The sequence below is a fragment of the Salarias fasciatus genome, chromosome 12, assembly GCF_902148845.1.
Source record: "Salarias fasciatus chromosome 12, fSalaFa1.1, whole genome shotgun sequence".
In the NCBI taxonomy this organism is placed as follows: domain Eukaryota; kingdom Metazoa; phylum Chordata; class Actinopteri; order Blenniiformes; family Blenniidae; genus Salarias; species Salarias fasciatus.
Window position 1 is genome coordinate 3,174,322 of NC_043756.1, and position 26,716 is coordinate 3,201,037.

Sequence of the window (26,716 nt, forward strand, 5' to 3'; positions counted from 1 at the left end):
GATGGAGGCTATATGAGATGGATGGATGGATGGATGGATGAGAGCAGGATGTACATTGAAATGAACAAGAACCGTTAATCTGGTGATTAATGTCAGACTGCAATGCACTGATGAACCCTCAAGGTCATGATTACAATGCAAAGGAGATGACACTCAGTATTAACAATTATATACAGTTCAGATTTGTAACAATAGGAAACATGTATAAATAACATCAGGCTATTCAGAGAGAGAGAGAGAGGGGGACCTTGGTTACCCGGCTATTTTGGCCCTCTGCTGTAACAAAAGGGCCTATTGAAGGTGCAGGTGACTCAGCAGGAAATGACAGGTAGCCTGTCATTGTGCGTCCTGTCCAGCGCCTTTGGTCCTCACCCAGACCGCCATCCAGACACGTGACACCCTCATTCAATTTGTTTGCCTGCAAGCATCATATCAGAGAGAGATGATCCGTCAAATGCATCACTTCATCAGCTGAAGCGTTCCATAAAAACTGCTGCCTGCGGTGCGCAGCTACAGACACACAGAAGGCAGTGTGCACGTGCACCATGCAGCACTTTCGCATCAACGAGCAGCTTCCAGCTTCATTCTGAGGCATCAGTGTAAACACAGAGAACTACAGCATGCACGCAGGCAGAGCCACCAGTTGGATCTCACAGTAAACACGCTGGGCTGATGTGCAGCAGGGAAACCGAGAGGGGGCGCTGTTCTCCCAGCAGAAACAGATCTGAGGCCTCACACCGTCTGTGCCAAAGGCAAATGGTGGAACCAGTGAAAGGTTGATGGAATAATAAAAAATAGATGGCATGCTAAGGACAAAAAAAAAAAGGAGACATGCCAGGTAATGTGCCTGACTGATAGAGGGAGAAAGGTCATGCAGATCATGATTGTGCTCGGTTTTATTCAACCCGATTTGAGGCCTTTTTCATTATGCATGGTGCCTGCTTTACTGAGGCACTTAACAGAACCCAGGCCTCATTCATTTTATTAGCTGGACTTGTGCTTTTCCTGCTTTGAGAGGTGAAAATGTCGACCGTGATAAAGCTTTATAGACAGCACAGCATCACTGTAAATGTGCAGGAAAAGAACTGAAAAGAGGCCAGACTCACTGAGGAAGCGTTCTGCAGTCAGTATCACAGCTCATTTTAAGCAATTTGACTTACAAATGGCAAAAGTAGCATGTGAAAATGCTGAGTTCGGTAAAAGGCAAGCCTCTCTGGTTGCTCAGGTTGCCTGTTGGCTGCTCGTGATGGAGCTCATGTTTGGTTCAGGAGGATCTGCTGTCTTCATTCAATTGAATTGGTGGTCTGCTAGCTCTGCAGAAACCCGATGCTTCCTGTTTAGCTGGTGCTTTGGCATTATTGCAGATGCTCTTTGCATCTCATGTCAGCTTGCTATGACTAACAACATGCATACATTCCCAACAACAGACACACAGCGGCCTACATCAGGGGTGTGAAACATAAGGCCCATGGACCAAAAGTGGCCAGAAAGAGCCTCCAACATTGCAGTCAATTTAGTTCAGAATTGTTTGATTTAGTGAAAATATAAAGATTTTTGTCACGTATACCACAGCAAAGACAAACTTCAGATTTTAAATTTTCAGGTCGTGATGGCTCTCTTTTACCAGCCTGATCCCCTTAGGATGAAATTGGCCCCTTAAGTAAAATGATAACTCAAATTCATTTAAATCAGATGGAGCACACAGTGAAAAATGACCCTACACGGACCTCAGCTCAAGGTCAGATCTTATTTTAAGACAGGATCGTATAGTCAGAATGAACAGATTAGACAGAAGTTAAAGCCCTGACACTGAGGCGCTGCTGTATCTGTTACTGAAGTGTAAAGTGTCACCAAGCTGAGATTAAGACACCTCCTTAAAGCCTGCAGAGGAGAAAAGAATAAGGACGTCAACACATCTGACAGGGGATTTGAAAAGGTCTCTAAACTAGTTAAAAGTAATGAGTTCAGCGTGAAGAAATTCATCCACGTGCAGTACAGATTTCTGATGACCGTTCACTTTGTTCAAAGACTGCACAGAACAGCGAATTCAGCCTCGGAGCAGCCTGAATGTCAGGCGACACAGCGAAGGCCCGGATCGGAATCTTTTGAAAGGTTAAACGGAGACTGGAATTGTGCAGCACATGCAGGAAAACCTGATGGCCACAGGAAGCTTTGCATGTCAGAGTGCTGTATTGGTCAGATCCAGGCTCAGGCTGTTGTCTGTTATGCATGTTCTCCCTGTGCCTTTTTTTTTCCTTCCTACAATTCAGAGACCTGCTCGTCAGAGGATTTGTTGACTAGAAAGTCCGTATATCAATGTCTCTCTAAGTTTGGATCCCGACCTGTCCTGGGTTTACCCTGCTGTCAGATGTTAGCTGAGATCGAATCAACCTCTTTGATCAGGTTTGCTCACAGGTTGCCAGATCTGATGGACATGTTTCCAGTCCAGACACAAGATGAAAGCCCATCCAGCTCACCAGAAAAACAGAAGTTCAGGAGAAACTCATGTTCAAACTGTAAATTCATCACATCCATCGTGAAAAGAGCTTCATGAGCACATCGAGTTTCTTAACTGGACGAAATAACCAAAGAGAAAAGGAGGAACCAAAAATGCGACACAGTTTGGTTTCATGGTGTCACGGCAAGCGCTTCAAAGAAATCCAAAACCAGAATGAATGTGTGGCTGCACATGATGTGTCAACAAAGTCCAGGAAACACATCGAGGAGAATCTTCAATGAATTCTACACGCTCTTTGAAACACGTCGTTTCACATTCTGAGACCAACATGCTGACATTTAATTCCTGATGCGCTTCATTCTGCGTGAGTTTTCAAATTGAACAGTTACATTGGATGTATTTATCCTGGAGTTTCAAATGAATCTTGGAAATGTACAGACAGTGAAACAAATCCAGAAAACCTTTCACTGCCACAGCCATGTCTATTCCCCAAACACCAGTGAAGGTAAATTAAACACACAATATATAATTGCATTTACCTGCTCTTATCTTGTTTCTTTTTCTCTGTTGCTTTTCTCTTTTTTCATTTGTTCTGTATTCATTTTGTTGCATTCACTGTTAATTTATAGCTCTAAATAGCTTTGTTCATGCTGACAAGTTATTAAAAAAAAACTTCATGAACACTTATTACAATTCAAATTTCTTCTTGTTTAATTTTACTGAAGTAAAGAAAATAGTTTTTTAATCCACACAAATATTAGTATTATGAATATTATTTAATCCACACAAATATCTGCAGTAAATAACGTGAGTACTCTTGTATGCGGCCCAGAAGGATCAAACAACATTATTTTTTCCGGGGACAACTTTAACTTCAGGAGAGTTTAACGAAACGCTTTGACAATCACACACAGCGAGCAATGTTGCAGGTTTGAGAAACACACAATGACATGAATCACAAGCAGCACCGTGTTTCGTTAAACTGCAAGAGCACTAGTCCGTCAGAAAACATTGTCCCCCGGAAACAAAGTCTGTTCTTCCAACTGTTGTGCACTTCCGGTATAGGCAATCCTCCAGTGTAGCCTTTGCATTTGAAATGTGTGGGGTTTTTTGTTGTTTTTTTGTTGTTGTTGTTGTTGTTGTTGTTGTTGTTATATTGTAGTTTTCCCTTTTTGCTTTGTAGCGTTTGCATTTTTATTGTCACCTCTGTTTCTGACTGAATTGATGACATTTGTTTCAGTTCTGGCTCCTTTGAGGACGTCTTGTGGATGTCCATAATCACATCAATGAAATGTCTTTCCTTTACGTTAATACAACATCCCAAAAAGACATCCGTGCAGCGACCAAGAAAGACGGAATAAAAAACTTTCATTCTTCTCCCCCGAGGACGTCCTCTGGATGTGCAGAGATAACACCTTATAGACGTGTTCTGGGCCACTTTCTGCTCAGTGGGTATAATCTTTAGAGGATTAATTCTGTGGTATGCATTAAAGAGGAGGGTGGATGTGTTATTTATCCCCTCTTCCACTCCTCTGCTGAGGTGTAGCCCCCCTCCTGCAGTCTGATCCTCCATCCGCTCATAAACAGAATCAGCACTAATCCAGCTTCTGCTCTTTCACTGCAGCAAAGCAAATGAATCTCCAGTCCGCTCAGTTTTTATATATAATTGAATGCTACAAGGCGCTCTCAGTGTGATACATTATTCACTGTGTGTTTGTGTGTGTGTGTTTGCCTCACACATTGTTTGTGTGTTGCTCTAAATGACTGCGGACAAAACATCAGATTACTGTCCGCGGCGGCGGGTGTGGTGTCTCTCTTCGTGCATATAATGGCATCCCATCAAGAGAAAGCCCGGATCTCCACAGAGGCCCAGACACGGACCGCTCTCCAGCTTTGAAACTCATCTCCCTTTGGTCTTTTTGATATGCCAGGTGTTACTCACAAGCCAGGAGCGAGGGCTTGTGTGAAGCGCTGTACTACGTGCCACGCACAGGCCACTCAGCTCGCTCGCTTTTGTTCTATCTTGGATGCACTGATCTTGTCTGATGTGCACTCCTCACTGTGACTCCAGGAGAGACTCTTTCCGCATGCAGACGATCTGCTCCATCTGTTTGCTCACACACACACACACACACACACACACACACACACAAACCACGCCTACAGACCCACTCAGGCCTCTGCCCTTTTGATCTGAGCTGTCATCCCTGATGGAGGATGTACAGATGTTGCCACATCACATCTGGATGCAGCACACTTTTTGCTCAGGTGATGAAATCTCGTGGTGCTCAGATAGATTGCATCACTGTGGATGGAGATTTCATTCCTTGATAACAATTCTGAAGAGGTCTGATCTTGACATGATGTCCTTGTCTCATCTGATCTGCATGAGTTTTGTATCCACAAGTGAGACGAGTGTAAAAGATCCCTGACACTGGTTGAACCATAGACTGCATAAAAGGTGGACGAAGCACCTTGCTTGAAAAATGAAGCCCACCCAGAGGTGACAAAAACCTGAAATATCACAATGTCCACGAGACACTGCAGAAATGCCGTGGCTCCATAGACTCCAGTTCAAAATGGGACAATGAAATTGAATCGGCTGCGTTTCTCCACCGTCTGATTGTTTTTATTGTCGAGCTTCATGGTCCAGAGGAGAGCTCAGGTGGTCCATCTGAAAAAAGGATAATATTGAATTGTGTACAGAGCCTTAAAGCTTTCATAACGAGGGGGCGTGGTTACTTGATTGACAGGCTGGTCTAGAATGATTGAAATATCCTTCCAGCAGCTTTCAGGAGGTTTATTAATGGAACTTAACTCTCATCCATATTAAGATTAAGTTGTTCTCTAATTATGTTACTCAGCCTGTTGACTTGTTTTGATTAGTTTTCGGGTTTCTGGTGGACCGTCCCTCAGTGCTGACCGCATTACGCCACCGTGACCCATAAACAACACTATCAATAAAACGTAAAGGACATACGAGACAGTGCAATCAGTTTTAGGCAGACGATCACATTTCGGCACAACACTGGCATGAGTCACTGGCTCTCAGTCGGTCCCGCCCCATATTGCTCTCTGGTCACGCCCCCTTGCTGCCTTTTTTTTTTGTGTGTCTGACTCAAAAAAATCCAAGATGGCAGCCTCCAACCTGGCCTCATTTTCTGAAAGCAAAAACCAACAGCTATTCATGAGTGTATTTCATACACAGTCTATGGGTATATGCTTTTAATCTATCTTGCAATTGCTTGGAAGTTCCATTAAATTACAGCAATGTTGCTCTAAAAATGTGGAAATTGAATTATTTTGCATGAACTCCTTGTGCAGAAAACAAACTGCAGTGGAAACACAACAGAGCAGAGCTTGTTTTCCAGGGATGCACCACTGCAGCCTTCTCCTGCTCACTCCTGCCATCGCTTCCTTTTTCAATTTCTTTTTTTATCTCCACAGTCAGCAGGTTCAGAAGCCCATAATTATTTTTTCATTTATATTTTAATCCTACACAGCCGATTTAATTTGGACAATACTGGTGCAGTCATAGCATTAGTGAAACAACTCGACGGTGAAAGCTTTATATGCACATCGCAGCGCAATTCCTCAGTAGTTTTGTAATTATTTTAATATTTTTTGAGCATCGTTTCATTGAGATTTTTTGTTTTTGAATCATAGTGAGTTGATGCATTCTTAAAGAATTTATGTTGTTTTTAAATATAATGTAGGCGTCATTAAATATGATTGTTATGATCTGGGATGGCAGGCAGTGTGAATGGAAGAAAAAAACTTAAAGTCGTGTGCGTGTGTGTGTGTGTGTGTGTGTGTGTGTGTGTGTGTGTGTGTGTGGGGACGACTGTCGGGAGGCGGAGGTCAGAGGAAGGTGGATGTGTTCAGATAAGCTGCTGCTGGATTTGCCTAATCTGACAAAGGAGGACGTGGAGAGGTGGGTCAGTAGGCCCGTGACCCTGACACAACCCCGCAAACAAACACTGCTTCTTACACAACTCTGTCAATAACAGGGACACACACACACACACACACACACAGCAGGTAAGACATGTCGATACACTCAGCCGCGGCGCGCTGCGTCGGCTCCAGCCGAGCTGCATTGCGGCTTGCGTCTTGTGTTTCATGTGCAGATTTGATGTAAAGCTCGTCTTTTGTGGAAGCTTTTACCCAGAATGCTCTGCAGCAGAGTGTGACAACACAGTTAACACGCAGCATGATGAATAAACAGATATAGAGTCACGGCAGCCTTGAGTGAGTGGAAGAAGGACATCGGGTTCATCTCAACAATGATAATCAAGCGGCTGCCGCTGCCGTCAGGCATTAAGGGACCGTTCTGACCGACCGCTCCGCTGAGCTGAAGCTGTTTCACGCATTTCCTTGACAAGCGATGACCCCGATGAACCTCGCACGACCGCGCTGACCTCCGCCCTCCGGAGGGGAAAACAGCTCCCAGACTCCACTCAAATCTCAACAAAACCCTTCAAACCTGGAATGGTGCAGAATCGACAGCACTGAGTTTCAAGCACGCCACACGCCTGATGTTATTGTTTCATACAGCTCACAGTCTGCAACAGGACAAGAGCCGGTGACGTGTGCGGAGACGAGTGGAGGCGGGGAAATAGCAGCATGTCAGGAGAATACGACTGCTTCTCAACGGCCTTGTAGAGAGGAGCCGGTGAGTCATTTTTATTATGTAAGAACAGCTCCGAACATGACTGCAGCTCTCACAGCACCACTCCCCAACACGCACGTGAAAATCTAATCAATCGATCGGAATGAGAAAAGCAGTTGAATCTATTAGAATGATGTTGTAAACCATGCCAGTAGATTTAAAACAAACTCACTCATGAATTCCATTAAAGTGTGTTTTAACAGGGTCATAAACTACATCTGACTCTTGACAGTCTCCAGAAAAGCAATGCCACTTGGCCGCCTGACTGGAATGTTGCTACTGGTTCATCTGGTTTACCTGCGTGTGCGTGTGTGTGTGTGTGTGTGTGTTGTTTCATCACATAAACAAACAGCAGCAGCCAGCATCATGCCAGCTACTGTATGTGGAGGATTACTTGAACAGAAAGCAATAAAAACAGCTGTAGTGAAAGAGTAACTCCTCCCGTGAACCGGTACTTCAGCCCTCTGCATTTCCTGGATTCACTTTGCCAGATTACAGGCTGCTGGTTACTGATGAGCAGGGTTTGGGACAAGGTCACACATGGTTGGACACTAAATGAATTGTTTGGGAAATAATAGAGAAAAATCCTGACTAAAATATTTCTTGAAATAAGATGCGGAGTTTGCCGCCCGCCGTCAGTGGATCGGTTCGGGGAGAAAGCTGGGACTCGGAGAGCCGGTCCGAGCAGCCCGATGGAGTTGAGACGGGAAGCTGCTGCTGGAGCTCCGGCGCTGGAGAAAAACACATTTGAGCGGCTCTCTCCCCCCTCAGCTGGCAGCAGCTCCAGAAGGGATGCAGGATGCTTCTCGAGACGCCCTCCCCCTCCCCCCCCCCCCCCCCCCCCTTGGAGCTTTGTGTGTATTGGTTAATAGGCGGCAGTCAGATGGCTGCCGTCGCACAAACCTGGGATTCGGCCAGCAGATTATTGGGAAACACGCTTCGGGTGGCTGGCTGAGGATCAAGCCCCCGCCGAGGCCGTCTCTTCATCTCCTGTGCAAAAAGCTCCTCATACTGTCTGTTCAACGCCGCTGTGAAAATTATTCATTGTATGAAAACGTGGTGGGCCGGCCTTCTCTGCTCAAGCCTTCATTTGTCATCTGGAAGCAATTATTACCAAAACCCACAAATAAAGACCACGACAAGAAGATGGGTAGGTAAACAAGGGTTTCAAATGTTTATTCCTTTAATATCACTGGCAAATATAAACTGCTGCTCCACAATTCAAAGGGTTTTGTTTTCCCCCACGCTTGAAGTGCTTTGTTTAGAAGACAAGTGTCCAATTCTCCGATTTTTTAAAAAGTAGAAGTGCACAAAACGTCCGCCTTGTTATTCTTCAGCAAATAAGACGTTGGGCCTTTCCGGGGAGGGGGAAAGGCGGCAGGGGACCGACGACGTTCATGGAGCCGTGATGGTGGTGTCCAATGCATGTGTGTGTGTCTGGTGTGTGTGTGTGTGTGGTACAATGCACGAGAGCACCATGCCTGAGACCGTCACAATGGAAGGAATGACCTTGATACTCCATACACACTCAAACACATCGTATATCTCTGTCGGGTCGTACGTCTGATGTCTGTTTTTAAGGCATCGCCAGCCGCTCGGTACGCAGGGTCAGAATGTGCAAAGAAAAAAAACAGAAAAGACAAAACCGACGTAACATTTTCCCCTGATGCTGAAATCTGTAGCTTAAACAACTGGTCTGACTGTCATCTTGTTCTTTGAGAAATTCCACACCCGCCTCCGGGGGCAGACGCCGAGAGCACCAGGGTCTGTGTGTCGGGGGGGTGTGTGAGGACGGGCGGGTGCGGCGGAGGTTCGGGGACCGGCGGAGCGCTGCAGGAACCGGGAGATGTCTGAAGGAGTCGGTCCTGCCGCGCTCACACACACACACAAACACACACACACACACACCGGAAGTGCACTCATACACCCACACACACACATGCATACAAACACACAGTGTGACTGGTGGAAGACGGGGTCACAGATGAGAGGGACAGAGGGACACGCCCACAGGTCGGACCATGAAGACTCCGTCAGGTGGAGTTTCTTTTTTTTCTTTCTTTTTTTTTTTTTTTTTTTTTTGCATTTTACTGTAAACAAATGAACAGGAACCAGAACAGAAACATTTTGTTTAAACCACCCACCCCTCCCACCCCCCCCAAATAAATCTCTCTGAAGACAGTGACGAATAACACACACACGCGCGCACACACACACAACACACTCGTACGGTCTACCCATGCACGCACTGACAGATGGCATTTCAGTGAACACACCTGCCCACACACACCTACGTTTCAGTGTCCCCCCTGTACGATACACACTCCCTCTGCGCTTTGAAAAGGTTTCAACTCCACAAACACAGAAGCAGCATTCCACACTCAAAGACTGAAACAAACCCAGATCTGTTTTTCTGCTTTTCTTTTTCTTGTGTTTTTTTTTTTGTGTTTTTTTGTTTTTGGTGTACCATCTTCATGCTCTAACGGGGATTATTTGGCGGGTGGTGCATGCAGGAGCTCGGGAAGCTTCCCGCGGCGCCGGGCCGACCGGAGACACTCGTACATTCAGATCAAGGAAAGAGGGGGAACTCCCCGAGGCCCCGGCGGCCATGTTGTTTCGGACTCCGCGGGAATCGTCGCCGAGCTGAAGATCACCACAGGCTTGCTTTTTCTCTTTTTTTTTTTTTTAATAGGTTATTAAATCTTTTTTTTTTTTTTGCGCCGAGTATCCCTCCTTCTAACAAAAGGGCCAGATGGCTTCGGAAAACAGCTAAAAATTAGAATCAACCACAAAGAAAACATTTCATTTCCTATAGAGCACCGTGCCGAATTCAACAGACACAAAAGCCTCGAGGCACAAAGAGACGTCTCTAGATAATCTATGGATTGACTAGGCTGTGCAAACAAACTACATAGAAGAAACTCTCAATAAACCTCACGAGAAGAACAGAAGCTATGACTAATTAAATAGACTTTTTGATATATTCATCTATATATTTAGTATATCTAATAAATACATTGCTGATAGACATAGATCTTTCTGTAAACTATTTACATTAATAAGTGTACATCTTCGCAGAAACAATAAATAGCTATGAAGGCAAGGCAAAGGAGAGAGAACATGTCTGTGGTTTGAATGTTTTAGTGCTTTTCAGATGGGAGCGCGCAGACAGATTCTCTCTCTGAGAGTTCCCACCGAAAAGTCCAAGCCAGTCCTCCTGCGTCAGGGCGGCTCGACTCTGCCTTCATCAATTATTGGCAGGAACGTACCGCCGGCGAAAAACGATGCTGCGGGGCGCGCCTGCCTGCCTTCTCTCTCTACGTCCGTGGAATTGTGTCTCTCGCTAGATCGGCTCGTCCCTTCCTGGGATCGCGGGGCAGTGAAGGAGTCGCGTACAAAGACTATGTACCAGCACCTGCCAGGGCATGCCAGCATTGGGCCTGTGGCTGGTGTTCGGAGAGCCCAGGACCTGCTAGCGGGCGGCTGACATACACACACATGAGAAAAGGATGTCGTAAAAACGCACCGTCATCAGAGAGAGAGGCAAGAAAACATGGAACCCACCCACCACGTCCCTCCCCGTTACCCCATCACAATCTCATGCTGCACAAGTTTTTTTTTTTTCTGTGTGTGTTTTTCTGGGTTTTTTCTCTTTTTTTTTTTTTTTGTTTGTTTGTTTTTAGAATGGCAGTGTGGACAGGAACATCCGGGGGCGGTCAAAGCCCGGGTGCTGAGGGACGTATTGCTGTCGGCCCCCCGACAGTTCACCGCCGGTTTAGTGTCCACAGAGTCCGCCGACCCACTGGGTTCTCAAACACTCGCGTTCGTCTGGTAACGTGGCTGCGGTGGCGGCAGCGGGGAGAGGAGGGGGAGGGGGGGGGGGGGGGGGGGGGGGCGTCCTCTCTAAGAGACGGCGTTGAAAAAAGATGACACAGTTTTGATTACAAAAGCGATTTTAAGTGCAAAGAACCATGCACCGATGGTCGTACGGGAGGCAGGGCGGACCGGGAGAGGCAGAGGAGAGGAGGAAAAGCCCGCCTCCTGTCGGCGTCACTGACGGGACGTCTCGCTGGACACCCAGGAGCGATGGAGGGGTGTGTGTGTGTGTTTATGTATGCGTGTGTCTGTGTGTGTGTGTGTGAATTGGGGGTGAAATCTCATAAGTGCTTCCATGGCTCTTGAGGCATAGAAAAAGAGGCAGTGGGACATTGTGTGGTAACATTCTCTGCTGAAAGTTGTGTGTCTGATGAGGGGACGGAGGCATGAGGGATGAGGGGGGGTGGGGGGGGGGGGGTGGCAGTGTCTTAAATCCACTCGTTTGATTGGCGCAGAGCAAGAGGGGTAGACTGACCGCTGGCGATGGGCTGGAGGAGGGGGGCGTCTCCGAGTCGCCCGCGGGCAGGAGGCCTCCCAATCGGTCAGCTCCTGGGAGGGAGGGGAGGAGAGGGGGGTGGGGGTGGGGCAAAAAAAAAAAAACGAGGAGGTGAGGCGATCCGGCTGTGGGGGGGGCGCGGGTGTGGGGTCAGTGATCAGTGCCGTTTATAGGCTGCAGCCCAGCTGCTTGACCATCTCCTGAGTGTCCTGCAGGCGCTGCAGGCTGGCGCTGGAGTAAGCCTCGTCGCTGCAGCTTGCTTGCGCCAGGCTGCCTCGCTCGTCCCCTGAGTCGCTCACGCTGCTGGTGCTCCACTCCAGGTCACCCAGCAGGTAGTCCGTCCCCTCCACGTCCACGTCCAGGTACTCTGCGGGGACGACAGGAGGCCACACGGTCACACGCCGGCTCTGCTGCTGCTCTAAAGCTCAATTACCACACCTGGCTAAAGAAGGCGGAGTCCTGACACCTGTGCTGTCAGCAGCAGGACTCTCTAACACCCAATCCGTTTCTAATGTTGAAACACACGAGCTGTAATTAGGCTATTTACCTACCGACACTGGTTAGAAAATGAAATGACCTGCGTTTTCATCAAAGCTTATATTATTTTCTAAACAAAATAAAACTCATGGCGTTCTCCAGCTGCCCCTAACATCTTGTAAATCCCAGTGACTTGGACACGGCGTGTGCACGCTCGCTCCATACCGCTGAACTTATTCATGCCTGACTTGTTCACGTCAAACCGAGCAACACGCTGCTTTTTAATAAGTGATGTATTCACGTTGAGCAGAATTTATGGGTCAGCCTTCTACAGTAATCCCACTTTTTTATGTGGGCTGTCTGAAAAATTCATAACGGCGAGCTGGAGCACGTGGCGGCGCACAGCGAGCTCGGTCTAACGCGGAGACTATACCGACGGCTTGTGAGCGGAGTATGAAGTAGCTTTGTAGCATAGCAAGTGTGTGAGAGGTACTGCGCTGCATCATTAATGTCGCCCTGCGACCCCGGTGGAGATATTTTCCATACCCATGTGCTGTGCCTTCCTCCTGTTCTTTTGGAGAAGTATTTCAATAAAAACTAAGTATCAGAAACAGAGTGTGAGGTTTCCATCTGAGAGGAGCAGCTGCAGGTTTTCCCGCCGACAGCGGCCGTGTCACTGCAGGCTGCAGAGGCTGGTGTGGGTGGTAATCCACCGCGCTTCGCTCACTGTGGCACCGCACTAAATCCATCCTCCTTCATCTCATCCTTTCAAGGAATTTTAAAGAAGAACACTGAGCCGCGCTGCTGATCCGCAGATCCAGGAATAACCGTTAGTGGGAGGCCGGCTGGGCTCCGGGCTGCAGTAGGTGGAGCAGGTGTGTTGAAACGCTAAGAGCAGAAGCCGGCGAGCCGTCTGATGAAACGCTCGGCTCCAATCAAACCCTTCCTGCTTTCAATTTACACTCAACATTTTCCTTTTGGCGGTTTTATCAGATCTCACGGCTCACCCTGGTCGGAGTCGGACTTCTCGGAGGAGCGGGTGGAGCCGGTGCTGTCCATGCGGGTCCTCTCCACGCCAGCTGCTCCAGACGCCTCCTCAGGTGTCTCTGCTCCCGTTGTAGCTGCTCCAGGGTGTGCTGAGCTCTCCTGTCGCTCTCCTCCAACCTCTGCAAAGAAGGAGGGAAAACACTCCATGAGCTTGGCGCTTGGTTTCTGCAGGAGCTTATCTGAGGCATTTCCATCAACGGCGCTCAGCAGGTTGCCCTCCTTGCACTGATTAAGTGGACAGTGTTAGCGCACACACACACACACCTTGATATGATCTTTGGCCTTCATCAGCAGGCTGAGGGTGGTGTGCCTGTTGGCGTCTGGTCCCAAAGGAACGAGGGATTTCAAGCGCTCTAGACACAGCCGTAGATGCGCCCGTCTGCGGGGGGAGAAGGAGAAGCAGAGGATGCAGGAAACTGTCAGACATTTAACCAGCAGAAGGGTGGCGGTCAGTGAAGAACAGGAAGCTGGAGGAGCTGCAGAGACAGCATCAAGTGTTTCGTTGTGTCCGATTTGAAAATCCCTTTAAAAGCTTTAATTTTTCTCATGTATACTCTGCACCACAAACTTTAAAGATGGACAGACGTCATAAACTCCTCTGATAGAAGCACAGCTTACACAAACGAGCTTCTGCACTGAGAGGAGAAAGTGAACTTCAAATGCCGGAAACATCCTCCCTTCATGTCATTAATATGTACGGAGCGCCAGACTTATTAAAAATCCATGTCTGTAATTTACAGAACGGAGATAAAAGAAGAAGCAAAGCATAAATCTCAGCATTCCTTCCCCGCCGTCTTCTGATGTCTGGAAGCTTTCAACTCTCCGACGCAGACATCAAGTGACCCGAGGTGTATAATTAGATTTCACTGCTGCTGGTGGCTGTAGTAAACACCAGTCCGAAGTTTCAGTCCTGGTCGGTCCGCGCTGTCTGCAGCCGAGACGACATCGGAGAACACAAAGCTTCTCACATTACAGTCACATATTTGGTAAATAATTGCGTTTCCAGCTGTGACGAAGTGCTGGAAACATCTTGTTTATTTCCCAGTACCTCACCTGCTTCTGTTTTGAGCGTCCACCGTCTCGTTTTATCAGAAACTAATGTTGGGATTTTTTTTTTTTTTTTGTCTTCCCCAAACGATCACACGCCGTTAAGTGCGACGCGTTCCTGTTTTCTGTGGCGACGTGGAGCCAGAGGAGTCATAATGCAGCGTTAGTACTTCTCTGCTGGCGTCACGCTGGAGCGAAACAAGAACTGATGCCCACATTGCCCGCCACTCGGCCAGCTGCTGGGAAGGACGCTTCATTTATATTTAACTGCTCGCTGTGATTAAGCTGTCGGCCTCAGATAGAGATGAAGGTGAAGAGGCATCAGTTGGAAAACCAACAAGTTGAGACGAAGATCCTTGGGAGGACAAACGTGATGTCTGAGCGCGTAATGCAGATATCCAGACCTGCACTGAGGCCTTCTCAAGCTGTAAAAATAGTGGAGCTTCTGCTTCTCCCTCTGAATGCAACACATTTCAGATCATGTCATTGTTTAGTTAATGCATCTGACATGTGAATCATAGACGCCAAAGAAATCCAGAAGGCAGAAGGTGAAAATAAGCAGCATCCAGCTCTACAGGGAGGTGACTGTTAACGGGCACAACGCCGAGCAGCCTCAGGGACAAAACCTAAACCGCACATTTGATTGAGCTTTAGGCTGAAAATGGACTTCATCTTTTCTATCGGAGGTTAGTGAGGAAGCAATTTGAGAAAGGAAGGCTCCACATGAAGCAACCAGAAACTCCCATGCATGATTCAGGAAGTCGGCGTCGTCGCACGATGTTGCTCCATGGGACATTTCATGAAGCAACTGTGTGTAAGCCCATGAGGAAACCGGATGTGATCAACCACCATCGGTGACATATGTTCACATAAGAAGTGATTATTAGTGTCTCCCATCCTGTAACACACACACACAATCACACACACGCACACACACACGCTCGTACACACACACACACGCTCGTACACGTTTCCATTCCTCTGCTTGCAGGGCTCTCAGTGAGCTGGCAGCCTTGGCAGTTGCTGAGGTCTGGTGGGTGTTTTTTGACCACTTGACCCTGCTGTTACACAACACACACCTCCAGCTCCAGCTCCGGCTCCGTCAGAGTGTGTACGTGTCGCTGCGCCTGTGTTTGCCTGTGCGAGTGGGCGTGTTGCGCGTACGTCAGACCGCTTCCTCGCTGCGAGTGTGAAGAGGCTTTTGTGCTCCTCATTGTGCGGTGGAGGAGCTGGATGGGCTGCTCATTTGCTGTCTGCCGCAGGTGACCCCGACGCGAGCGTCACAGGCGGGAGAACGTTTATTCGAACGCGGCGCGGTGATTCGTCTGTGGACGGAGGACGAGCGCTCACCCCCCCGGCCTTGAACAAACTGCCAGTCGAGCCCCCTCGCGCAGATACAGAGCGGCATTTAGCAGCTGAGACGGAGTGCCGGCTTCTCAGCTGACTCAGTGTAAAGGCCAGGCGCACTGACATTACATAACGTGGAAATGTCCTCGGCTGTGTTGTTCTGACATAATGAGGGATCAGCGGGGCGAGCTAATGTTTGTTAAACACTGGCGATGAGCAGCAGACTCAAACAGCGCGGGTCACATGCTGTTTGACAGCGGGCGAGCGAGAGAGAGAGACAGAGACAGAGAGAGAGAGAGAGAGAGAGAGAGGCGGCGGGGCGGCCATCGTGTTTCAGGTTATTCTGGTTCAGTATGTCAATAGGTAAGTATTTATGTGGCGCTGCAGGGTTGTGTAATCGGCCCGAGGCCTGAACCTACATTTCCACGGCCCAGTTTTTACACTTGTGTCCGGTTTTTTTTTTTTAATGCACGAAAACGATGTGGGCGTACATGCCTGTTCTCCACTACTCCCTACTCTGGTGCATGGCCATTTACAGGAAAACCGAGGGAAGGAAATCCTGGGAGATGTTCCCAGAACACTATGGCAGGTCACCAATACTGACTGAAGTGAAAGGCCGAAGGTTTTTATTCCAATCTGAAAAATAAAAATCAGATCATGAAGACATTCAATGTGTTTTTACAATTACTTGATAATTAAAGTATTTTACCTAAATATCCAACAGTAAAACTCTATTTTTTTGTCTGCTGGTGACATTTTTCAGCAGAACCGGAGGAGTCAGAGCGAACTGGCTGGAGCCGTCAGTAGACAGCACACATTCAGCAGCTGTACAAAGAGGGATCAGGACAGCACATCCCTGAAACCAGATCGGCTCCTCTCGGGAGCCAAAGGGCAGCCGGAGCCACCTGATAGAGCTCTGACACGTCGTTCATCTCGGCAGTGAAACACAAAGGCTCTGTTCACAAACCCTGAAGCACCAGCTCGCTTCTGCTTCCCTCCTTTCCTTCTTGAACTTTAGGAAACAGTGGCTGTTATGGCAGCTCCAGACATGAGAGATCTGGTATTCTGACCTTGTTTTAATGTTTCAGTACCTGATTCCTGTTGACAGGATAATGGCTTTATGCTCTCATTTCAGAAAGGTTTTGAGTTTAGTTTCTTTTTCCTTGTTTCAACAAACGTTTGTGCTGTCACTTGAAGGTGGAAAGTACCTGGGGACACACAGCTGGGGACGGCCACGCCCACGGGGTCATCCGAGGCCCCGCTCATGTCTTACATAAGGTGGCAGGCACGCACGCGCACACACAGGCGCACGCACACACACCAATAAAAACCAAGCATTTATCAAATGATACAACGCCGTGCCCCCGGATCACATGATCAGATGAGGAGCTAAGCTTGCCAACTTTGTGTTTGTGAAATGCAGGAAAGCCCAGAAGATAATCAGCGGTGTGAACTGGCTCGTCTCGTCTGCCTGCGTGTCGGGTCGGCAGCATGAAAGAAATCAGGTTACACAGGAAGCCAGGCGGCGTGCATTGTGGTAAATCCCTCTGTGAATCATCAGGATCGGCCGTGGGACTTCCAGACAGCGGATAAACCGCCGTGGAGAGGCTGCCTGTCACTGCGAGCAGCTGGCCGTGTCATTTCAGACACTGCGCTCATAAACTGGAGCGCGACACTGAAAAGTGGAGTATCGGTTTCACTGCTGACCCTCCAGTCCGCCTTTCCTTGGCGGACGCGGCTCGGGCCGTGAAGACAAAGCTGCCGATGCAAATCCGACCCAGCCAGTGAATCTGAATGTTTTAGTTCAGGAGAACTTTCAAATCTGGAAATGCAAAACCCAGAGAGTGCCGCAGGGACGAGGTCCTTATGTGGGTCAGCGTGGGGATTAGAGAACCGATGGCTCCACCTCACATCACGACGGATCCCGACACAGACCTGCTCATCCACAAACGAATCAACGACCAAGAAAAGGAATATTCTGAAGCTGATCCTATAAATCATGGTCATTAAACTACATCATGATGAACTTCATAGTTCAAAAAAGCTGGGGTTTTTTTTCTTTCATTTTGTGAGCATCTGTAGTGTCTCGTTTTGGATTGTTTAGTCTGAGCGATGCATGGCGGCGGGTTTGTTTGGAGCCGCTCACTGAACACTGCTTCTCCAAATGCACTGTGAAATACTCTGAGTGATCTGAAAAGGACAGTTTGGGACTCAGGCTTCTGGCTGTGCTTCTGAAAAAGAATTTGCAGTTGAAAACAAGGCATAGTCCACGGATTGAGACTTTAGTATTCCTATGCTGTGATGCAGAGTACACAAGATGAAAATGTCAATAATTTCCTTAAAAAAATTTCAGAAACTAAGATCTCGAAATAAAGGACAGTTTGAGGACAGTTTGATAGAAACCAGGTGGCTATACTTCATAACGGCATCAGCGATATTCCAGCTCGGGTCTCAGCGTTGGTCGGTGTTCACGACTTTTCAGAAACTTATTTAGGTTCCTGGTTTGGCGGGCCGGATGAGAGCCTCTCGCCAGCCGGTTTTGGCCCACGGGCCTTCTGTTTTACACCCCTGTACTGAGAGATCCAGTTTGCAGGAACTGGTGTGATCTGCCCTTCATTGTTTCTTCCAAAGTCATTAAGTAAAACAAAACTTCACAGGAAGAGCACAGATGGCTGAAAAACAATGGATGGATGAGAGAGAGAGAGAGAGAGAGAGAAACTAAAACTATGGAGCTCAATCCTGATCCTGGTGATGTGGTGCAGTGGTAATAAACCACTGGTCACAGACCTTTACACATCTTTTATCAGGCGTCCAAACAGGAAGAACCTGAGTGTAAACAGGCTCCTTTATTTCAGGTCTCGTCCCTGCAGCACGTCCTCTCAAACCGGCTTTGACGTCTCCAGTTTATTTCGGTTGGAAAAAGCAAACACATTCTATTTTTTCTTCTATTTTTTCCATTTCAGATCATGTGTTTCATTTTCACGAATCTGTCATCTCCACTTTCAGTCACTCTTCCTCCATTTTGTTGCATCCTTAATATTTTGAGTACTACGAGACTACGTGTTTATTTTCACTTTTAATTTAGAACAGAATCCTCTCACATATTTAACAGCCATTCTTACTAATGCCATATGAGTAAGTGTTTTCCATTGACAACCCATAATTTCCTGACACTTCCACAGTGGCTGTGGTGGAAGGTGGAGGGAGGAGGGTGGGGGGTGGAGGGTGGGGGGTGGTGCACACTGACAGATTTAAAAAGGACAAAAAAAAAAAAACAGCACAAACACACAGATATTTCATTAACGCACCTGTTCTTTTCCATTTCATTGTGCGTAGACCTGCGGAGATAAAACAGAAAACAGGGATGAGAAAAACAATCACACCGGCAGATGAAGCGGGGTGCGCTCGCCCCTTCCCGGCGCCGCCGGCGCCGCGGACCCAGGCCTTGCTGCAGGGGAGCGAGCGTGAGAGAAGCGGCTGCGTGGGAGTCTATGAGCAATCGGAGCTGCTGACAAAATGAGATTCTAGGAAAACGCGGAGAAAAGGCCGGGTACTCCGCTGATCCACAGAGGAGGCTTTTTTTAAGGAGCGCACTCGCACACGGATACGCGAGGAAGGGGCCCGGAGGCAAACATAGTAACAGTAACCACAAACAGCAGGCAGGAGGCAGGAGCAGCCGCGGCTCCGGCCCTTCATATCGCCTGGCTATCCATTGTGTGTGTCGTCCAGAGCAGCGTGGGGGGGGGGGCAAGGCAAAATGAAAGGTGGAGGTGAGCTGCTGGCCTGCATGACTTCCTGCACTGCAGTGTTAGAGACGTGCACACACGCACGCACGCACACAGACAGAGCAGGCGCAGAAAAGAGGTCAAGTGCAGTTTTTGGAAGAAATGTGAGCGTCTGACAGCTGTGAGAAGGGTTAACCAGGACACAGGGGCAAAGGTCAAAAAGGAAGATCCCTCTCTGCATTCCTAAACATTCCCCACCTCCACCGGACCCCCCGAACCCAAAATAGCCCCCGCATGTCAGCCCCGCTCGGCCCGGCGTTCACGAGCCGGCGAGTGTCGGCGGTGTGGCGTGTGCGTGCGACCACGAGGCGTCATCCTGTTTCAGCCCGTCGCCCCGGGTCCTCTCCATCGCTGTGGACGGTGACATAACAGCTCCAGCAGGGAAGTGATGCCAATTATTCCCGCTCCGCAACAAGTCCCTCCTCCTCCTGCGCTCCGGCCCTCCAACCGCACACACCCGCGTAACAACAAACTCATGGAAAGCAATACTGAGTAAAGACGAGATGCCCGCGGGATAACGCGGGGCCTGAGCCACTAAAATGATCCTGGGAGGCCGGCGGAGCAGCAGGTCTGCGCGGAATTCACGGCGGCTGCTTATTGCATAAGACGACTTCAGCCTGCAACGGCTGAACAACCTGCTGCAACATCCAGTAATATGGAATAAGCGCTCTGAGGCCCACACGGCGCCGGCCTGGCTCTTCCACCTCACAGACAGGATCCCAGCCTGGCTGGCTGGAGTCTGCATGTTCTCCCTGTGCGTCCTTCATGGTCATAAACGGGCTTATAGCCAGCTGGGATCAGCTCCATCCCTAGAAAACCTAAGGTGAAGCACTTTTATCTCAGTATGCTTTCAAATGTCAGTGGAGAACCAATTCTCATTCGCAATGAGAGAATAACAGCAACGCTCCCGTTCTGCGGCTGACGCTTCAGAAATTCAACGCTTCAACAGGTAGTCTGGTAGCTTTGAAAACACAAGGGTTAAAGTCCATTTATCCTTCAGCTTTATCCAATTTAGAGCCGCGGGGGGGCTGCAGGGGTCAAACACAGGTCAAACACAGAGATCCACACTCACACCGACTGTCAAACTGGATCCAACAATTAGCCTCCAATGCATGTTTTGGAGTTTTGGAGCAAACTGGGATAAAATGTACTCCAGGGGTGTCGAACGAACCCGGCTCCAGTCCAGTCCGTCAAACCACCGAGCAAATGGTAGCAATGTCAAAGAAAACACTGATTTTCAGACAAACTTCTTCAGAGTAGCAGAAACAACACGACTTTGTCCCTTTGCCCCCCCCGGCCGTCAGACAACATAACAGCCGGCGACACCTTAGTGTTCAACCTCCTGCTTCCTGTGCTGCCTCACCCACTTTACTTTTATTACTAATTTAACTTATCCCTGAATCAATTCATTTTATTACATATTAACTTCTTATTTATCTTTAATTGCTGTCAGGCTGTAACTATGAGTTGTTGTTGTCCTGCTGTGAGGCCAGAGTGCTCACCGCCAGGGGTCTGAAGCCTCGGTGACCAAAACAGCCATTTCTGAGACTTTTCACCAAATCAAGCTTCTAAACTGTCATATATGCAGCGGTTTTGAAATTCGCACAAAAAACTGTATCTTATGCTGCATTTATGACGTTTCAATCACAATTTAGGAAGGCGGAAATTTATTTACATTTTCAGTGGCTTTTCTACCTTATCTTATCAGTTTCATCATTATTTTCCAGCATTTTTCAGACAAATTTGACATTTTAGAATAGAATAGAAACACTTTATCAAATTTCTTGAAGCGCTGCTCCAGTCCTCACAGAGTAAACAGAGAGAAAGTTGAATATCAAATAAGACAGGATAAAAAAATAAATTACAAGGTTTAGCAGTGAATAATGTACAGATGAAAAGTTTATTTCGGTATAATTTAGTGAAAGCTTCAGGGAGCCACAGAGCAGACCCCTGCCCTGGCATTAGGCCCAGTGGAGACTAAAGCCTAATTACTCCACACTAATCCCAGGTTAAACTAGTTACAGAGCTCCAAATCTCCTAAAGTTGATCACTGTTCAGATCATCGGGAAAAAAAAGTTAACTGGAACCAGCAGCTATAAATCCGAGCTGCTCTGGCGGCTGAGGAAGGGCAGTTTAGCAGGTGGAGACATCGTTTAGCGCGGAAGATGTCAAGGACATTAACCAACGCCACATAACTTTGCATCCAGGAAGCAGGATGAAACGGGAACGGCGTGGAAGATTCCACACTGAGTCTAAACAAAATGATTCACCAGTCCGGAGCAACAAGAGGAATCCTGCAGCGACACCACCCTGAAGAACAACACCGGCTGATGAGCGCCGAGCAACGCCATGAGCCTGCACGACAGGGACGGCAAGATCAAGTGTGAGTTCCATCGTGCACTGTACTCACACACTGTGTGTGTGTGTGAGGTGGGGGAGGACTCGCTCGCCATCTCTGTAATGGAGGAGCTGGTGTTCTCCACCTACTGCCAAGAGCGAGAGCAGAGCAGGAGAGACAGAAGGGTGGAGGAGGTGAGGAGGAAGAGGGAGTGAAAGGAGAGAAAAAAAAGCAAGAGAGGAGAGAGGGAAGGATGAGGATGAGGAGGAGGAGGAAGAGTCACTACTACTGACACACATACACACCAGGAAGGCAGTGAGTCCCTTCCCCCACTACTCACACATCCCTGCTTCAGGCAAACAACAGAAAGTGGAGGGGCTCGCACACACTGCGCTCAGCGGCTTCTCAAACACCCATGCCCGCCTGCTCGGCCGACATCCCTCCACGCTGGAACCGAAAACTCACGACAACTTGATCAATCGACAAATCGGCTCCTCCCAGACCGAAATCCACTGAATAAGAAAGCCCCGGTAGTAACAAGTGAGTGAGTCACCGCAGCGCCACACAACCTGCTGCTTATACAACGGAGAATAGTTTCATGACTGCCAAACCACGCCGGTCCCAGGCCGGCTGAGACGAGCCGTGGAGCGGAGGCACGTCCCCGCGGCGCCGAGCGCCCGCCGCCTTCGCCTGCACTCTGAGGGGATCGCACAGCAAATCCGCCGCACTGAGCCGGCTACATGATTAACACCAAGACCCTTTTAACAAACTGCATTAGTGCACGTGCTCCTGGACGGTAAATGGACTGGACATGATCCCCAACACTCCACCTCTCACTCACACACCAACGGGGACTGCTGACACACACACACACACACACCAGTGGTCAAGTGACGCAGTGTGTCATTGACAGAAAAAAATATGCCACACGTGACTTAAGCTCCGTTTTTCAAATGAAAACACAAACCTCCTGTTGCTCTCTGTCTGTGTACACCCCACTGGGGCTCGGACTCACTGAAAATGGAACTTTCAGAAAACGCGCCGGCTCCGTTTCCATGGAAACGAGGAAACACAGTTTTTTTCTGAAACGCTGCTACCATGCATGTGCAACACTTTCCAAATCAAAGTTCATTAAAATATTTATTCATGTTTATTATTTATGAAGAATATGCTAATTGTAAACAAGTAGCAGAATTTCTCTTGTGAGGATTTACTGTTTACTCCATTTCAATTAATGGATCACAGAAAAATCACGCAGCAAATCATCACCTCGAGCATGGCACCATCTCAAAAGTGATGGGGAAGATAATCAATATCAGAAAGTGTGAACAGTTTTCACCTGCGGCGCTAAAGAGGCGGCATGAGTGACTGTCGCCCTGAACATGTTATGGAGTGGAAACACTCACATGTCCGTTAGATATGCGCACAATGTACAGTCGCTGGATATATATCTGTTTATGACACGGATACAACTTATTTACGTGCAGAATTACATATGTGCCTGCATGTGCTCTTTGCATCACGTTGTTCAGCGGGTCAGCAGCCAGTTCATGCCAGGATATCCTTTAAACAAGCCACTTAGTACAGAACATCACTGGAACATATCTGAAGTGTGTGCAGCTGTTCTGATAAGGTTTACCATCACAGGACAACCAGTTCCTGCTTTTATACCCTCATGCTGAAGTTTACTTTTGTCTTGTAAAATCTCTGCATTCACCACCAGATAAGTGACATGAGATGTTAACCGAGGACAACACACACATGTCTGCGTGAGCAGCGGCCTTGGAACTTCACATCAGCAGTTCATAAAGCTGGCTGTACATTAGGTCATTTAAGGTAAGAGGCCTAAGCATGAAGCGTCCTATATGCTCCAGCTCTGGTATGCGGTGTGCTCGTATTCACATGTCCGCCTGGCAGAGGAGCAGAGGAGGAGGTGGACCACTGCCAACGTGGACTTGTGTGCCCTTATGGGCGCAACGTCTGACGGAGGTTCAGTGAACAGTCTGGATATATGCTCTGCTGCAACTCCACCTTTTTATTGCCCAGCATGTCATTAAAGACATTTACAGTAAACTAATTAGTTCCTGGGTGCAAACGGCTCGAAGCCTCATCTGATGCATTGCTTTTTCACAACGTGAATAAAAAGAAACTTCAACTGAAAGTAATCTGATAACATGGTGTCCACTGGAGAAACAGGTTTCTTTTCAGCAGACTTTATCTCAATATCACAGTCCACAATGACATGCCACGAATTCTGCCACAGACAAGCACAGACGTCCACATCTGCACTGGAGATTTGTTTTTTTTTCTGGACTATTCATGTGCTTCTCTTGAAACAGGTGGCCAGAGACATGCCTTGTGAAATCTTTTCACTCCGGTGCCACTTTAAAGCATGACTTTACATTATGTTCCCTTTGTCTGCACACAGCTACCTCCTGTGTACATTTTGTACAGTTCCCAACTCACTACACAAATATGGAACGCACACTCTGCAGAGCTCCCTGAAAACTGCAATCTAATCAGAGCGCACGTTGATCTGTGGGAAGCAGCACAAATCTGTCCTCATATGACTGATTTATGAAATTGGGGTGGTTAGCTCTGAAAGCAGCGGCGCTCGGTGAGGTGACTGGCTCTGCCAGGACATGCCCCCCTCCCCGAATGTCTTCTGCAGTCACCTTGAATGACCCAGTTTGCCTTATTGAGTGATCATTCACCTCAAACCAGACTGATGTTTCCCGCTGTCAGTCATAACACCTTGAAGAGCAAACTCTCACACACACCGACACATGAGGCCACAGCTTTTAGTTTTAATCTCAGTCATAGAAGAATTAGGGAGGAAATGGCAGTCGGCTGCCTTGCATCACATTATGTTCATGACTTATAAGTACACTGTGCAGTCAGTAACACAGACAGTTGCCCGCTGTGTGCCAAATGCCTAAAATGGACTACGTGTACAGCATGTCAGCATGGTTGACAGAGTACCTGTCAGACGCTGAATGGTATACTGCCCAGAAACGGGGTGGAGCAGCGCTGAAGCAGAATCTTCTGCACTCTAACATACCGATTCGAACAGGTTCACTTAAAAAAAGATCATTTTGTTTGCAAAAAGAATGTTGAATGTGAGCATGCTCACTCAGATACCAGTGGTACAGGCTAGTTCAGGAGAAACACATTAAAAAATGAAAGAGAAGTTGAAGACTTATGAATATTGATGCAAGGTAAATATGCAGGTACAGACTGTACTGCTCTGATTAAATCCACTTCCTCTTCCTCAAATTTAAAATCTGGAAGGGGAATTTTCAGCATTTTGCCTTCTGTGTCAACATTTTTTTTCAAGTTCCGTTATTATTTTTCGTCAAGTGACCTGAAACGCGGAACCCTCTGGGAACAACACCATGGCACTGCACGCTTGCACAGTGGGGGAGATGTGAAGCTGCGATGGGCGGCTTTAAGCAGAAAAATGATGAAGCTGTGCAGGTTTGGACCACGGGGTTTTTAAAATCCTTTACCTGCTACTTGTGTTTTTCTTGCTTTTGCTTTTCCTTTTCAAGCTCTCCCTCTCTCGGCTGCTGATGAAGGGTGGCATGGAGGCATAGCCGTGTTCAGCTTCTGCAAGCAAATAAACAACATAGTGGTCACATGTCCCGGTATCTGGCGAAAGTGAAAACAAGCCAGGCTGGGAATATAAGGCAGACTGTGAAATGTGTCAGATCTGAGCTTGATTATTTGGAAATTCGGTAGCTGTGTTTTGTGCAGATTTAAAATGAATGAATTTCATGCAGCATCTTCAAACGGTGTTTTCTCCCCTCAGCCTGGACAATGATGTCATCTTGAACTGGAATAAACCCCAATAGCAAACCACAACAGAGGGAAAGGAGGGGCCTGCACGAAAACAATGTCTCCCTGCACATCTGACACATATGCATGCATCCTTTCGTTATAAAGGATGCAAATGCACATTCTTACTTTGCACCGTGTGCCGAAATGCGTATTGAATATTATATTACACATAGGAGCTTATGATGTGCAAAAACCAATATATTTGATGCATGCACCGAGCACTCCATGCAATAAAAAATAGATAAACATATTTGATTATAGCTTTAACATGGCATTAATTATTCCAAGGCGTGGAGGGATTTGATGCATTTTTTAGAAGACGTAAAAAACATAGAGAAAAAATGACAAAAATACACTTTACCTCGTTCCCTGCGATCAAGGTACTCAGCTGCTTCGATCAACATCTGCACCATTCCGATCGCCGCCATTTTCAACAATAACACCGATATTATAACAATCCGAGGAGGGATTCCGGGACTGTACAGCAGCCTGGTTCAGGTAAACACCGCCGACTGTGCTTTAAGACACCCCACAGGCTGCTTTCTCTCTCGGCTTATCGTCTCAAAAAGGGAGAGGAAACCTTTACCAGGCTCTCTTGCTGCGATGGATTCAGCACCAATCGGCTCAAAAAGAAAAAAAGAAGAAGCCACAATAGAATCCTAATCGATCACTTTGATTATAATAAGTGAGGGTTTGATGTTAGCTTGGCTAGTTAAAGCTAGCGCTTGTACAATAAGACACTTTAACCCTCTTTAAATTATCGTCGACAAAAACGGCGACCAAAAACAACAACAAAAAAGCATTTCTTGGTATACAAAAATAATACAATTTCTCCTGTACTTGGCAAAAAAATGTTAAAAAAAAATCTAACTTGGCTTAAAGCGGATGACAAGCTGCCGTATATTGCCAGTGGAGAAAAAAAAAAATGTTAGCTTGTACAGTTACCACACACACTGGTGCGAAATGAATACAAAAAACAGCTAGCTGTCTTTAAAGTTCGACCGACGATTGCCAGAGTCAGTGTGGCTGGCTGGTTTTGTGCTGGTTTTCCGCTGTTAAACGCGTGATAAAAACGTCTCGCTGGAAACTGCAGGTACACTCTGTTTGTCAAACTGCTTCCAAAATAGTGGCTTGTTGATCTGGACGGCAGCGAAACTACTGTACTTTACCACAAAGCTCCCCGCGTGCGGTGATGTGATTGGCTACTGGATACAACAACTCGAGCTCCTATTGGCTGTTGAATCCGTCAATCATTTTGCGTCGTGAGCAGTATCTGCCACTGGAGACCAGCTTCGGCCATTTTGGTTCTAATTTACATTGGCTGTAGCGCTCT

At 47.5% G+C, this 26,716-nt stretch overlaps 1 protein-coding gene across 1 annotated transcript; it reads right to left on the reverse strand.

Annotated features, from left to right (window-relative positions):
• Positions 1–9,517: 9,517 nt before the first annotated feature.
• Positions 9,518–26,549, reverse strand: mxd1 (MAX dimerization protein 1). Its single transcript, XM_030104088.1, is given in 7 exon segments — positions 9,518–11,869; positions 12,987–13,058; positions 13,061–13,145; positions 13,291–13,405; positions 18,729–18,758; positions 25,053–25,152; positions 25,745–26,549. Coding segments are annotated over 7 exon segments (669 nt in total). The 5' UTR covers positions 25,812–26,549; the 3' UTR covers positions 9,518–11,669.
• Between the last annotated feature and the right edge of the window lie 167 nt (positions 26,550–26,716).